The 14,617-nt window shown below is 41.2% G+C and overlaps 1 protein-coding gene across 5 annotated transcripts in view; it reads left to right on the top strand.

Moving 5' to 3' along the window:
* The first annotated feature begins 4,015 nt into the window (after positions 1-4,015).
* The window catches only part of RNF180 (ring finger protein 180), a 79,330-nt gene continuing 68,728 nt past the window's right edge, over positions 4,016-14,617 (top strand). For 2 of the 5 annotated variants that reach the window (XM_064438306.1, XM_064438305.1), the window contains exons 1-3: positions 4,016-4,241; positions 10,063-10,198; positions 12,409-12,504. In XM_064438306.1, coding sequence (XP_064294376.1) covers positions 10,097-10,198; positions 12,409-12,504 — 198 coding nt within the window. In that variant the 5' untranslated portion in view covers positions 4,016-4,241; positions 10,063-10,096. The remainder of the gene's footprint in view (positions 4,242-10,062; positions 10,199-12,408; positions 12,505-14,617) is intronic. The other 3 variants (XR_010370582.1, XM_064438303.1, XM_064438304.1) reach the window with 2 other exon arrangements.

Here is a 14,617-nt window from a genome sequence, read left to right on the forward strand (position 1 = left end):
TCAGTATCAAGTCCAGAAAGCTCCACCCAACAGCTTCCATTCTTTCTTTTCTCCTAATGCTCCCTTTCTGGCCTTTTCCTAAGATACTTTCCTCCAGCACATATGATCAAGTAATAGATATGCAGGTCTTGGAGGTGACCCCAGCTGACAGGGACAGCCTTATGGGTCAGAGGACCAGGGACTACAGACTGGGTTAATACCCAGGGTAGTCATCAGTGTATTATTGAATATCAGGAAAACAGAATTCCTTCTATTGGAGAAGATGTGTTTTGGTAAAGAAAGGAACTCTACACGAGTGAAAGTAAGGTCATTCATTTTCCTAAGGATTATTTCCTAAGGATTATTTTTTCCACCTTCATCAACAGTATTGGCAAGGAAAATGACATGTCTTTGCTGTGGCTATTGGAAACACCCCCACTTGTTAGAAGTGTTCATAGACCACCTGTGAACTGGATATACTATCTATGTGCCATGGACATGAAAACAGCATGTGCCACTGCCTGTGCATAAAACACTACACCACTGCAGTGTGTTTCAGTGTTTGCTGGTACACTGCATACAGCCTTCAGTACAGCCTTTCTGCTACACCAACCTTGTCTCAGAACAGCAAGTCAAAAATACTCTCCGGTTTCTGACTTCCTGTGCATCATTTTGGCACTGATCCATGGACTACTCACCATAGACAAGGGCTATCCCAGTAAAAAGCACTTCACATATATTCTGCCTTGGAAATAACTTCTGCACCAGGCGATCCTGTACCCCAAAGCCACAGAATAAGCAATACCCATTAACCTTCTTAGTGATCACTTTACCCACTCTCAGCCTTGCACAGACCAACTGCCCTGTCCTCATCCTGTAACAGACAAACACTCTCTGTAAGTCAATAAATACGACTAACCACACAGCTGAATGGCCCACTCCCCTTGCTTAATAAAACCAAATATGCCAAACAAAACTGTCAAAATATAATCTTACAGTGAAGATGGCACTGGGTGAAAAGAAATGAAAGTGCCATGAAAGAAATGAAAGTGCCATCTTCACAGCTATTTCTCCTCACGCATGGGATGCAATTAAATTCAAGTAGTCCAACCCTACATCTTCCTTAAGCAGAAGCAAATGAGATAACAAAATTCTAAAACAGTAAAAGCTTTCTCCCCTAATAGTTTCACTATTCTTTTATGTCAGAAGGTGAGGCCTTAAATAAGCAGCTTGCCATTTGAACCTGTATTTTATTTCCTCCATCTCCCTATTTAACTTGTTTCTACATGCCTTTACCAATTAAGCTTGCCAGCAAATACCTTATAACCTGCAACTCTTTATGACTGATAAATAGCACTTTTTCTAAACAGTCCTTTCAGCTTAAATTTGAGCATATTGTACTACACTAGAAATTACTTCAAAATAACAGTCTGTCCCTTCTACATAAAATTGCTGTACAGTCATGGCAGAGCAAAACAGAATTTAATCATTGTGAGCATTCTACTTGTGAACTTCTTTACATAGACCTTCTTTACTGGGTCTACATTAAGCAAGAAAAGGAGCAATTAGCAAAACTAACCATGTAGCAGGAAAATGGTATGACAGGAAAATGGTTCATCATAGCATAGGTTATAATAATTTGTTGGTTTGTTGTTTTTTTAAAAAAAAAAAAACCACACCACATCCAGTTATAGTGTTTAAGCACAAACAAGTACAAAGTGGTTTGGATGAGTGGGCAGTGAGGTGGACAGAGAACTGGCTCAACAACAGAACTCAGAGGGTCATGATCAATGGAGCAGAGTCTGCATGGAGGCCTGTCACTAGTGGCGTTTCCCGGGGGTCTGTGCTGGGTCCAGTCCTGTTCAACATATTCACCAGTGACCTGAATGATGGGACAGAGTGTACCCTCAGCAAGTATGCTGATGATACCAAGCTGGGAGCAGTGGCTGATACACCAGAAGGCTGTGCTGCCATCCAACAAGGCCTGGACATGCTGGAGAGCCAGGCTGAGGGGAACCTGATGAAATTCAACAAGAGCAAGTGCAAGGTCCTGCACCTGGGGAGGAACAAGCCCATGCACCAGTACAGGCTGGGGGCTGACCTACTGGAAAGCGGCTCTGTTGAGAAGGTCCTGGGAGTGCTGGTGGGCAGCAAGTTGACTGTGAGCCAGCAGTGTGCCCTTATGGCCAAGAAAGCCAACGGTCTCCTGTGGTGCATTAAAAGGAGTGTGGCCAGCAGGTCGAGGGAGGGTATCCTCCCCCCTACTCTGCCCTAGTGAGGCCACGTCAGGAGTACTTCAGCCAGTTCCTGGATGCCCAGTTCAAGAAGGATGTGGAACTGCTTGAGCAAGTGCAGCAGAGAGCTACGAAGATGATCAGGGAACTGGAGCATCTCCCTTATGAGGAAAGGCTGAGAGACCTGGGTTTGTTTAGCCTGGAGCAGTCTGAGGGGGGATTTCATAAATACCTATAAATATCTAAAGGGTGGGTGTCAGGACGATGGGACTAGGCTCTTTTCAATAGTGCCCAGTGACAGGACAAGGGGCAACGGGCACAGGTTGGAACACAGGCAGTTCCACCTAAACATGAGAAAAATCTCCTTTCCTGTGAGGGTGACAGAGCAGTGGCACAGGCTGCCCAGGGAGGCTGTGGAGTCTCCTTCCCTGGAGACATTCAAAACCCGCCTGGATGCGTTCCTGTGCCCCCTGCTCTGGGTGTGCCTGCTCAAGCAGGGGGGTTGGACAAGATGATCTCCAGAGGTCCCTTCCAACCCCTGCCATTCTGTGATTCTGTGATTCTGTGAAAACTAAATACTGTTAAAGGGAATTCTGAGATATTAACCTATTCCCCTAAGCAACAGAACAAACAAAGTAATCTAGTTAGCCGTTTTACTGAAAAACATACGGCTTTCTGAATAAATGCTGTTATATTGTTATTTAAAATATCTGTATCACACTGTTGTTTGAAAACTTTTCACATGAATAGGACTCTAAATAGCAAGAACTGAATAATCCTATACTCTCTGCCAAGAAAAAACAGACTAAATAATTTTACCATTACAAGGCAGTCTGTTAGAATAAAAATAGGGTAGCGAAGGGCAAAAATTAGCAAAATAATCAGGTAGATCAAAGCACTGAAAAAAAATTGTGCTAGTGGATTTCTGCATCCAGGGAATGTATATTGAAATGCAAGAAAAATCACAGAAATTAGGTATCATAAATGTAGGAGAAAGTGAAACGGAGGTTTCAGTATTTCAAACCACCTCTACAGACCAAAAAATGGGCAGACATTTTTTTTCCATCAAGAATCTTCTAGTCTTTCTTACATTCACACTACTCTGATAACTCTGGTCTCTTGTGTTTGAAGCAGAGCAACTATTATTAGCAGATTGTCAGCTACAAGCACGTTAGCTCCTGATCAAGTCAGAGTATCATCACAAAAGGCCAAAACACTACTGAGGTGGAAACACAGCCCATGTAGTTGACCAGTTTTTACCCTGAACCGAGGTACAGACGCTCACTAGCGAGGGGCCCGGTCTTCGGTGCGGTATGCCTGCTTTTTCTCCCATGCAGCTCCGCACGATTTGCAGCAATTCCCTACAAAGGTTCACAAGTTTACTTCATTTTCCTCCTCGCATATTTAATTAAAGCTTCCTCTTTGCTTTTGCTGCCTATAAAATAGGCAGGGGCTACTGATGATACCCTGCCCAGTGTGTGATTGCTTGCTGGCACTTGCCGGTCCTTCTGATCTCCCTGGCACCGTTCTGGGTCTCGGCTTCTTCCTCGGGCCTGGAGCAACATGTTTCTTGTCCCAACCTTTATTGAAAAATTTTCATTCTGCCCCCCGTACTCCACCACGGCGCCTTGCCACCGCTTGCCGCCGGGGCCGACCCCACCCCGGCTCCATCTCTGCCAGTCAGCCGACGCGAGGACGTGCCACCCTCAGGCCTCGGCACGGCGCCGGCTGGCGGGGCCGCTGCCCTCTTACCCGGCGGCGGCGGGGCTGGCCCCGCAGCCGGCGACGGGGCCAGCCCTCCGCGGGGAGGAGGGAGGTAGCAGCCGCCCGAGGGGACTGGCCTGCCGCGGGGTTACTTCCGCGGCCGCCCGGCTGGGCAGGCGCCGCGCTAGCGGAGCGCTTTTCGCCTCCGTTTGTCTCCCGTCTCTTCCCGTTCGCAGCTGCTGCTGCGCAACCTCTTCCCCGTCCGCTCGCTCGCTCGCCCCACCGGCGTCGCCTCCTTCTCTCAGCCTCGCGCAGCGCGGCCCGGTAAGCTGAGCGGGGCCGGGGGGCGCGGAGGGAGGCGCCGCCGCCGCCCCTTGGGCCGAGCCGGGCCCTGGGCTGGCGGGGCGCAGGAGGCGCGGCGTGAGCGGTGAGGTGCAGACACCTGCCTGTAGCTCGGGGGGCGGCGGGGCCGCCCGTCCCGGGGCGAGCGCGGCGCCCGCCTGAGGAGGCGCCGAAGCGCGGCGGCGACCGCCCCGACTTCTCAGAGTTAACTTTGCGGTGTCGTCGTCGGCTGTCAGCTCCCGAGACGCCCCGGGAGCCCGCTGGCGCGGCGCTGCCAGCCCAGCCCAGCCCTCCCCTCCGGCGCCGCTCGCGGCGCGGCTGCCGGGCCCGGCCCGGCCCCCTCCTGTCAAGCGCGGAGGCGGTCGGTGTCCGGGCGCTGCCCGGGCCGGCGCCGCTGCCCGGTGGTGGGGCCTGGGCGGGCGCAGGAGGCGTCCGGGCACCGGCCGGGGCAGCCGGGGGCAGCGCGGCGGCTGCGCTACCTGGTGGCTTGGGGTCAGGAGCTCGTGTTGCGCTGGGACGAGGGCACCATATTCAGATTTGTTTAGTCCTTTATTTTGTGCAACACCTAAAGTTCGTACGTACAAGAGCGTGAAACAGGCAGTACTGGTCTGTGGGATCTCATGCAAGAAAGATTATGTGCCCGTCCGTGGTTTCCCATTGACGTGTTAGGTTTGTTCCCTGTCAAAACGATTTAAATACTCCACGTGTTCTTACTACATCTGGTAGACCTGTTGTCTTCAACAGCATGCAGTAGGATTTTTTAGCAAGCGGAGTAATACATTGCAAGTGACATTCTTTCACATTTTAATGTTAGCTGGCTTTTAATTACATTGGCTACTCTTGCTACACGAGAAAGGGTATCACACACTGGACACCCTCTCTCATCAACCAGTGCTCCATGATACGGAAGGTGATCACAACAGCTGAACTGGTACAACAGTACATAATCGAGCAGGAGCTGGCACAGGAGCAGGTGGCACAGCTCTTCATGCATCTTGCTGCTTTGCTTCTCTGGTGACCTGGAGGCGGTTCTTTAAACTTTTCTGTCTTCCCATCTAAGTTCCCATCTAAGAAACACTGGTTAAGTATGCTTTTAAAAGTGTCTCTCTAAGCAGAAATACTTCGGAGATCAGAAGCTAGAAGCAAGTTTTTATGTGTACCTGAATGACTGCCATGATTGTTTCTCTGTCCAGCAAAGTGTCAGTTCCTCACTTTCTAGGAGCAGGAACTTCTGGTCTGGGCACTTGTTGGCTAGGACAGCTCATGTAGCTTCCCTCTGTCATCCTCCCTCAAAGCTGCCGCTCATCTAATATTTTTTCAAGACTCCCAGTAACTAGTGCTCAAGTTTCTGTGCCCTAATTTCTTGCTGCAACCAAATTATTATTGCAGTCTGCATGGCTGCAGTGTTCTGAAGGGATCACAGGTGACTTTTGAACAAAAAGACATTGAGAACCACTTGTCCTTTTAGCCGTTTTCTTATTTTTATGAATTTGGGGATGAGGGGCAAGCTAGTTCAAAAGAAATTCTAGACCAGGTTTTCAGCAGAAATCACTTTGAACATTTTAGAATTTTTTCTTGGGGTTTTACTTCATGTTTTCTAGCAATCTTTTTGAAGAAGCAATGGCCAGAGCTTAATACATTATACGGTTCGGATTGTGTAAGAAACTTAGATAGAAATACAAAAGCGGACTTCCTCCTAGTGAGAGGATGCCGGAAGGGAAAGTGTTCCCTTCAAGGAGTGATGAATAAACAGGAAGCTGACCAGCTCTGTACCATTTCTTTGGCTGCTATGTCTGCTGCTTGATCCTTCATCTCTTTTTTTTGTTGTTTTCTTTGTGAATAGTTCACTAGCTTTCTGTGGTGTTCCTCAAAGGTTTTCCAGATGGAGTGGGAGGGGGGGAAAAAATACAATATGAAAATCTTAAGGATCTCATGCTCAAATTAGTTAAAAATTGTTTGCTGCTGGGGAGTTGTTATTTTATCTTCCAGTGTTTCCTGCCCTTCTAAATGTAAGAAACAACATTTTGAAGTGGACCTAGTGAATTTTGTGTTAGTTTCCACCCTAGCAAGGCATTCTCCATTCTTATTTTCCCTTGAACATGTACATAATCAGTCTAGTCTACTCAGTGCTCGTAAAACTTCATTTTGGGTTCTGCATCCAGATTTGAACACTGTGATGCAAAGACAGCTGACCCATTTGAAAGAGTTCACAAAATAGCAGTGACAGCTGGAGACCAAGAAAGCATGGTCTGTGAGGAGAGAAGGAAAGAACTGGATTTATTTAGCCCAAAGACAAGTTTGAAGGGGAGCTAATAGATAATAAGTGTTTAAATTGTAAAATGTTCTTGCATGGAAGAAAAGGGGACAGTTTGTTCTCTGTATTCACAGCAAATAAGGAAAATTGGGAAAAAAAATCAATTAGGTTAGATGTTAGGGGAAAAGTTAAAATAATAGAAGATAACAAGGTAACTAAATAGTTTGGGAAGGCTGTGAAATCTCAGTTAAAGGTCTGTGGGAGAAGGTTAGAAAAATGATTTTCAAGAAAGGGAGCTGAGACTCTGACTTGGGAAGGAAGTCTTAGGACCCTCTACTCCTGGCTTTTCTGGGACTGAATCACAGAAAAACATTTGAAGGACATAAAACAAGAACTATGGAAGACCATAGGCTTTTGATTGCTCAGATATGTCTACATGCTATTGTGGAGGCAAACATGAGCTCACAGAAAGCAACTGATCTGAAAGCAGTTCAACCACAACAAACATGGCCCAGTGCCAAGCTGAAAAGGCCCACTGAGTGTGACACTTTCTAGTTTCTGAGTGACAAATTGTAATATTTTATCTTTATGTTGGCATTTTTTGCTGAAAGACAAAGCAAGGTGGGAACAAGATGCCTTTAATAGATTTAGATGCAAAACAAGACAAGAAAAAATGTATTAAAATATATCCAGAACACTATTGTTAAACTGCATTTAACTATTAAAAGACTTCAAAATCCTGTATGCTTTTATTTGAGTTCCAATTGAAGTTATGTGCAAATCAAAATAAAAATGAATGTTTCTGTGACAAATCAGAAATGTCTCATATGCTGTTTTCTAGCATGATAGATGTAGAAGCCTCTGCAGTGTGTTAGTGTGCATTTGTAGCATTTCTTCTGTCCTCTGTAAGAAATGCAAAAGGCATATACATATGGAATGTTAATAGGCCTACAGTAATTTTGCTTTTTAATTCTGCTAGGCCAGAAAAAACACTTCAGACTGCTGTAATATAGTCTAAAAAAGTATTTGCTCTTTGAGGTGGTTTTTTCCATGTAGTTCACTATCAGCAATCTTGGTTACACAAAATGCAACCTGTGTGGGTTATTTATATATTTAATATATAATATATATGTGTATATATATTATATATGTGTAATAATTTATCTTAGAAAAATGTATTTTTAAATGAAAGTTATATGCAGAGGTAAGAAGAAACTTTTAAAGTGTATAAATAAAGAAAAAAAGAGTTTATTTTGCAGTAAAGCAGTACTTTAGATACATAGATGATAGAACAGTTATTGTTCAGGTGCGGGGAGCATTTACATCACTTCAAATGACAGTGATCCTTAGCGTTTGTTTGCATGACTTGAATCTTGTCTTTTAAATATAGCAAATGCATTTATCTATCCATCCTTTAGGTCTATCACCAGTTGTTTTACGCCCTGCTCTAGTAAGCATCGTCAGCCTCAAATGAAGCAGCTGTTCAACAGAAGGCAAAATAGCTTTTTTCTATAACAATTAGCATAAGGGAAACAGAATGTATACAGAGACTTAAATATATACCATTTGAATAAACAGATGCAGCATATAATGTGTGCAAGATGTATATGAATAACTGTAGCACATTCCAAGAATGTATTTTAGTAGATGGGGATGTGGCTGTACCTGAAAAGCACATCTGAGCTAGCCTTATACAAAAAGTCTTTCAGTCCTTCCTGGTTGGTCTTGGATTCGGGGTTCTGACTGAGCTGTTGTAAGCTAAATTTATTCTAGAAGTGTGTTATGAAATTGTGAAGAATAAATTAATTAGAACAGCTTTAAGGTGCTTGAGTGATACAAACAATTTCATAACTGGTAATCACTCTTTCAGTATCCTGTGGAGTCCAATGCTGCATTTATCGCAGCAAAGTGATACACACTGCTTGCAAAAATCTTTCAGAGCCTGAATTTACTTAAAAAAAAAAAAAAAAAAAGGAATTCATAGAGAGACCCAGTATTTTTATACCTTCCACTTTTGAAATGTGTCTCGTACAGAAAGTAGCAGTACTGACATAGCGAGGTTAATAAAAACTTGAGATTCTGCTTAAGGCATTTAAAAAACCACATTTCTGTCATGAACAAGTTCCCAGTGTAAATTCTGCCTTTTTCTTTAAGTGTTTTTTCCATGATCTTTTGCTTGGCAATCTTAACTTACGTTAAAATACGTTAATGGACTCTTAATAAAAATTAATTTTAACTTATTGTGACATTGCAAGAAAATATTTAATGTTTGTCTTAATTTCACTCTTTAACCTTAGCATGGTTATTAAAAACTGCATGTACAGTTGGGCTAGGAGTCTAATGTATGCACACATTGTTTCTTTTCTTCCTTTTCAAACTGTATTTCGGACTCTCTACATATGTAGAAGAAGTAGGAAATCTGCTGTAGGAAGACCTCAAATATAATTGAAAAATAATAATAACCTCTGTATGTGTGTTTTATAGTCTCTGATTAATTCAGAAATCAAGAAAAGGTAGAACTGGGGAAAATGGGGAAAATGCAAAAGTCTGGCTCAATAAGCCACACTGCTCTTTGGACAGCCTATACTGAGGACCTCAGAGTTTCTTTAATTAGAAGAAACTAAATAAAAATTAAATTGTTGAAATAAGTGCAAAAGCAGGTATTTGGGCTGTGGAAGAACAGAGGCTCTTTTAATACTGGTTTAAGTTTTATGCCCCAGCATTCCTGTAAGTAAGCACTGTGAACTTCATCACTGGGAGTAGGCAGAACCCTACGTAGTGCTTGAGTTGAGTGTGTAGATGTAAAAGGTTTTCCTATTTTTTTAGTGTAGCTGGCACAAGGGAGTAAAAATAGAAGCAGGTAGAATGAAGAGTTGGAGGACCTTTGGAGAAAGCATGAGGAAAAGGGGAGGCTTTGGAAACAGATTAGAGAAGACCAGAGAGACATCAGAACACAGCAAGACATGAAGAGAGAAAAATATTTATCTTGTCCCTCTGGTTGTCTTAATTTAGGTCTCTGTTTTACAAGGAGGTCAGTTCAGGTCTGTGAAGAGCTCTGTTGCACCAGGAGTACTGATCGTCCCACACAAAATAATTTAAGGGAGCAAGTCTCCAGGCCACATGGAGAAGGCAGTCATTGTCTTGTGTGGTTTTATGTCAGCATTCATTTTTGTTATGTGGCATTACAAATATTTGTGTGTTTGTATTTAATGTGTAGGATAGCTGTGACTTCTGTGGACTGAATTATTTTGGGAAAACTGTAACTCTCTTGTCTTTTGTCTAAATATTATGGAAGTTCATTTAATTTTTTAATTTGTTTTGTTGTTGTTGTTGCTTTCTAGTTCTTTGTGCAACCTGGAAATAAAGCCAACCGTTTCACTTCGCTATTTAAAATGTCTAGGTGGCATGCTATGTTAGATCAGAGGATGTTGTAAATAAAGTATTAGTCTCCTCTATAGTGAAGAGACTACTGATAGACTTCTGGGTCACAAGAGTAAACTTATGTGGTTTCAACAAGTAAATGTATTGTATGTTTTGTGGACTTTACAGATAGACATACAGAGCTGAAGAATCACAAGTTGAAATGAGTAGCGAGGATGCTGATGTTCTACGTTGCTGGAGATGTAGAAAATATATAGCAAATTCTGTTTGCCTTGCAAAAAGTAATGGAAAGGAAACATCCGAAGTAAGTAAAGCATCTGGAGGGGGTTTGTAACTTTTTCCAGTGTCGTTGGTTTTAAATAAAGGAGAAGTATTAGACTTGCCCTGTCTTAGTAATTAATATCCTGTGGAGATAAGTACTAAAATATGGACAATTCCACTGAGAATAATGTAAGCCATAATACCTAGTGAAGCCGAGTAGGCAGTAATCACTTTTATGTTCTGCAATGTGAAGGCTGGAATTTATGATAAATTTGTCTACTAGCTTGTATAGAGTATATAGTGTAACATTTTTCATATAAAAAAGGGTTCTGTTTTTGACAGTTTTAATGTGTTCATTTTATGTTTTAATATCTCTTAACAGAGGACTCTCTGTTTCCAAGGTGTGTTTTAGATACTGATAATAATTTCCACTGCAGTAGTTAACTGTTTGTCAAGTATTCCTACATCAGAAACTTTTGCTCTTCGTTTTGAAAAAGTGGGAAGTAGTCTCTGCACAAAAATAGTTCAGAAGATTAGCCTGCCCTGAGGGGGGGATGCCTGCCAGGCTAAAATACCACTTAGTAATTTACATCATCTTTATTAACGGAATAAAACAATGTCAGAGTATTTCCTGCTGCTTTATAATGGCAGTTAGTAATCATAGAGTTCGAGTCTTTCCAAATATGCCGAGAAGACTGTGCTTTCATCTTATGATCTTGAATCAAAAGGAAAAAGCAAATAGAAGGTGTTGATCTTTTTTATTAATCACTAGAAATGCAACAACATTCTTTTTGGATGAATACTGGAGAAGCATAGAGGAAGAAACAAAGTTGTTATTTTTTTAAGATCTTGATATAATTAGTATTACTAATAAACCCAATTTTAATCACTCCACTTACAGAGCTTGAGATTCTGGAATATTTTTCATGTTTTATACTTCAGGATCTTTTATTTTGTGCATGGTTTGAGGTGTTTTTTGCAGGGGGTGAGGAAATTTCAACTCCTTTCACGGAAAAAATGTAGTGAAAAGGAGGTATCTTTGTCCGTGCCCCATGGTGGAGCTTTTAATTGCTAGTGAAGATCCACCATCATTGTGCATAAGACTGAAGTAGCTCCTTCTCTAATTATGTAGATAGCAGATTTTAAAAAAAAAGTGATTTAATGCTACTTCCTGAGACATTGGGAGACAAAGATTTTGCTATGATGAGAAGAGTAATGTTTTCAGTATGTTGGCTTTACCTGATGAATTTTAGACCTTCAGTCAAAGACAGAGCTGAAATATGAGTAAAAGAGGAAAACCTTAGAATGAATCTTAAAACCAAATGTTGAAGTTACGACTGCAGTGTAAAGACTTTAAATCAGAGTTTCATCCAAGCTGAACTACAGGTACTCTGCACAGATAGGAGGAAGGCAGTAGCATAGACATGGCGAATCGATCTATCTGTCTGCTGTCATTACTTGGAGAATTTCTAAAAGCTTCCATCTTCTGTGTGTAGCTCCACTTTCAATTTCCAGCATAATGAAACTTTTATTCCCATGAGTTTCATGACATAGGAGTCAGTGATTTTCCATATTAATAAATTTTAACAACTGATTTTCCTTATATTTTTAACCATCTTTGTAACTTTATTGACATTCTAAACCATATTAAAAGATTTAATTATACTTGTATCACTTCTGTGCTAAAAGGTAGTTAGGTAATTGTTTTTATTTTAGTATCAGTTAGTGAAATGCTACAGTTTTTCAGATTTTGTTTTCTCTTCAGTTGGTCACGTCATTGCAGTAAAAACTCAAAGTTGCTAAGAGTCCCTGGTTTCTCTGCTAGTTATTCTAACAAGCATTAGAAAGTGAATTTAAAACTGTTTGTGGTATAGTTGTGCAGTACTGACTGTGCAGTCTTCATATAAACTGGAACTTAAATTTATGTGTCTATACTGGAAGATTGTGCCATCTGATAGTACTTCTGAAATAAATTTCTGAATATACTTGCAATATCAGCAATTGCAAACTTTCTGTTCTTGTAAACAAAACCAAACCAGTTCCGAACGCCTCCATCCCCACAGTGGAGTCTATCCCATGTCCTCAGATTCAGACATAGAGAATTATTGATAGCTTAAAGAATGCATCAACATCTTTGAGTTTTATCATTTGTTAATAAAATATTTACTGAATTTGGGCAGCTGATGTCTGGTTATATTCAGACCAAAAACTTAAATGAATGTTGGATATCAATACAATAATTTTTTTTAACAGACATCACAGTCTCCGGCTGCTGCTCAGGATTCTTGCAATGTATGGCATGTGAACTTAGAAGCCATTCCAGAGTGGGTGAAATGTGTCATTGAAAAGGTAAATCTTTTTTTGCTTGCATCTTTATCATTCAAAAAGTGAAATAAGGGGAAAAAATTTCAAGGGCACTCTTCTGCCAAGGTCCATGTATATTACAAAGACCTTCTAACCAAGGGAATTTTTCTCAGTAACTTCTATCATTATAGAGGCTTTTTCCCTCTTAAATGTTCTTTTTTATGTATGCACAAAACCTACAAGTGATAAATTCTGTTCTTGCTCATTTACTTATGAATGCATAGGTACCCCTGCGTATTTCATCAATGCTTAAAATTATATTAACTATCTACGCTTTGGGTTTTGGTTTGTCTTGATTGTTGTATCTTGCAGTACTAACACATATGTTGGCTGTGACAGTAAGAAGCATGTTTCTCCATAAAACTGGGCTGAGGGTTTGTTAAGAGGTCAGCTGTTGTAATATGATGTTTTGTCTTTCATATCTAATGTGCTATTATGTCATACGAATGGAAAGTAGTTACCCTCCTGCAAATTCCAAGGTCTAATGACAAGCCAGTGTCACTGCTTTTGAGTTTTAACTGCCCATTTAAAATTAAAAGGCATCTCATAACTTTTCTATTGTACTGATTACTTCAGGTGAGTGTTTTCTGTTGGTTATTTTAGGTCTAGATGTTAACATTGTTGCATAGATATGGTAAGCAGAAACAGTCCTTTTCTTTTGCCCTACAGTTTTTCTCTGGTAAGTCTTTGATTTTGAGAAGCAAATGGTATCTACATTCCTTTCTGCTTAGACTTCAGTGTCTTAAATTTTAGTATATTGCAAGTAACTTCTGATCTAAGCAGATCCACCCCGTAAATGATACACAAAGAAAAAAATCGTTACGGCTGTAAAACCAAGCATTCAAAGTTAAGGCAATTTGTTTCATCTTCCTTCATCGTTTTGCTCTATGTTTTATTTTGTTAAACATTAATTAAGCTCTTTTAAAAATTAATTATCTCTTTTACTTCAATAGTAAATTGACAGAATAGTGTATCTGTTTCAGAAACGTTGATCTTGGGGGCGTGTGTGAAAATTATGGGTGATTTCCCCACTTTACAGAATTGCCTAATCTTGAATGCCTGATCATAAGGATGCAGTTTTTACAGTACTTTGCATGTTTCAGTAAAATTTGATTCAGTATTGATACTAATATTATTCTTTTCACCTTTAGCTGTAAATGGCCAGCCTTCTGCATTTGAAAGCCTAGGTGGTCAGGTTGGAGACTTGGAAAATACAAAACCCATAGACTGCTCAGAAAAGGCTTAAAATACTTGCTGAAGATTACAGAGGAGCAATGCTCCTCTGGTGGCAGAGGCAGAGAATGCAATTTTCTTTGAACACCTTCAATATTTTACCTTTAATATCCTGGGAACTCTTGCCTCATTCAATTCTGACTTCTCTGGAAAGATCCTGTGGGTTTACAGATAAATGTGTGGGTTTTTTAAACAATTCTGACTTATCCCCAGATCCTCCTGAGCTCTGAATAATTTTGTGATCATGTGTTATTTTCTCCTGTATGACTCCTGAATCAAAGGCTAAATCGTTTTACATAAGTGCAAAGTCTATTTGCAGGCTGTAAAAACCCACTGCTTCCCAGCCAGTTCTTTTTTGCCATCTGTCCCTGTTCTTAACCAATCTCATTGAGTTTCATGAATACATTAGTGTATAGATAATCTTCAATAAATATCCTGCTAGTGCTGCTAGTGACCTTTATTGACCTGCATTTTCTTTTCCTCATCACTCATCACTTGTTTTGGCTTCTTTGGCTGACCCTTCCTAATTTTTCCTCTTTATGCAGTCCATCATTAAGCTGTGTACCCTCAGCTCCTTTTCAGATCTTGCTGATTTTCCCCCTACCACCTCCTCCACTAGTAGGCTGTTACTTCTCTTACTGAGTCAATGGTTCCACAGGCCATTGCCAAACTCATGCTAAATCAGTCCTGGACTCTCTCGTACGGCACCTCATCTCTCAGTCTCTGTGCATAAAGGACACAGAGTTGTCCTTTTTCTTCCCTACAGTCTCTTGCATTCCCTTTTTGCCAGGCTCCTAGCCTTCTTTGCTAATCTTCATGAATCACTCATCCTCTCCATTTGGAGATCCAGGTTACTATTCCACAG

The sequence above is a fragment of the Phalacrocorax carbo genome, chromosome Z (assembly GCF_963921805.1).
Source record: "Phalacrocorax carbo chromosome Z, bPhaCar2.1, whole genome shotgun sequence".
NCBI classification, from domain to species: domain Eukaryota; kingdom Metazoa; phylum Chordata; class Aves; order Suliformes; family Phalacrocoracidae; genus Phalacrocorax; species Phalacrocorax carbo.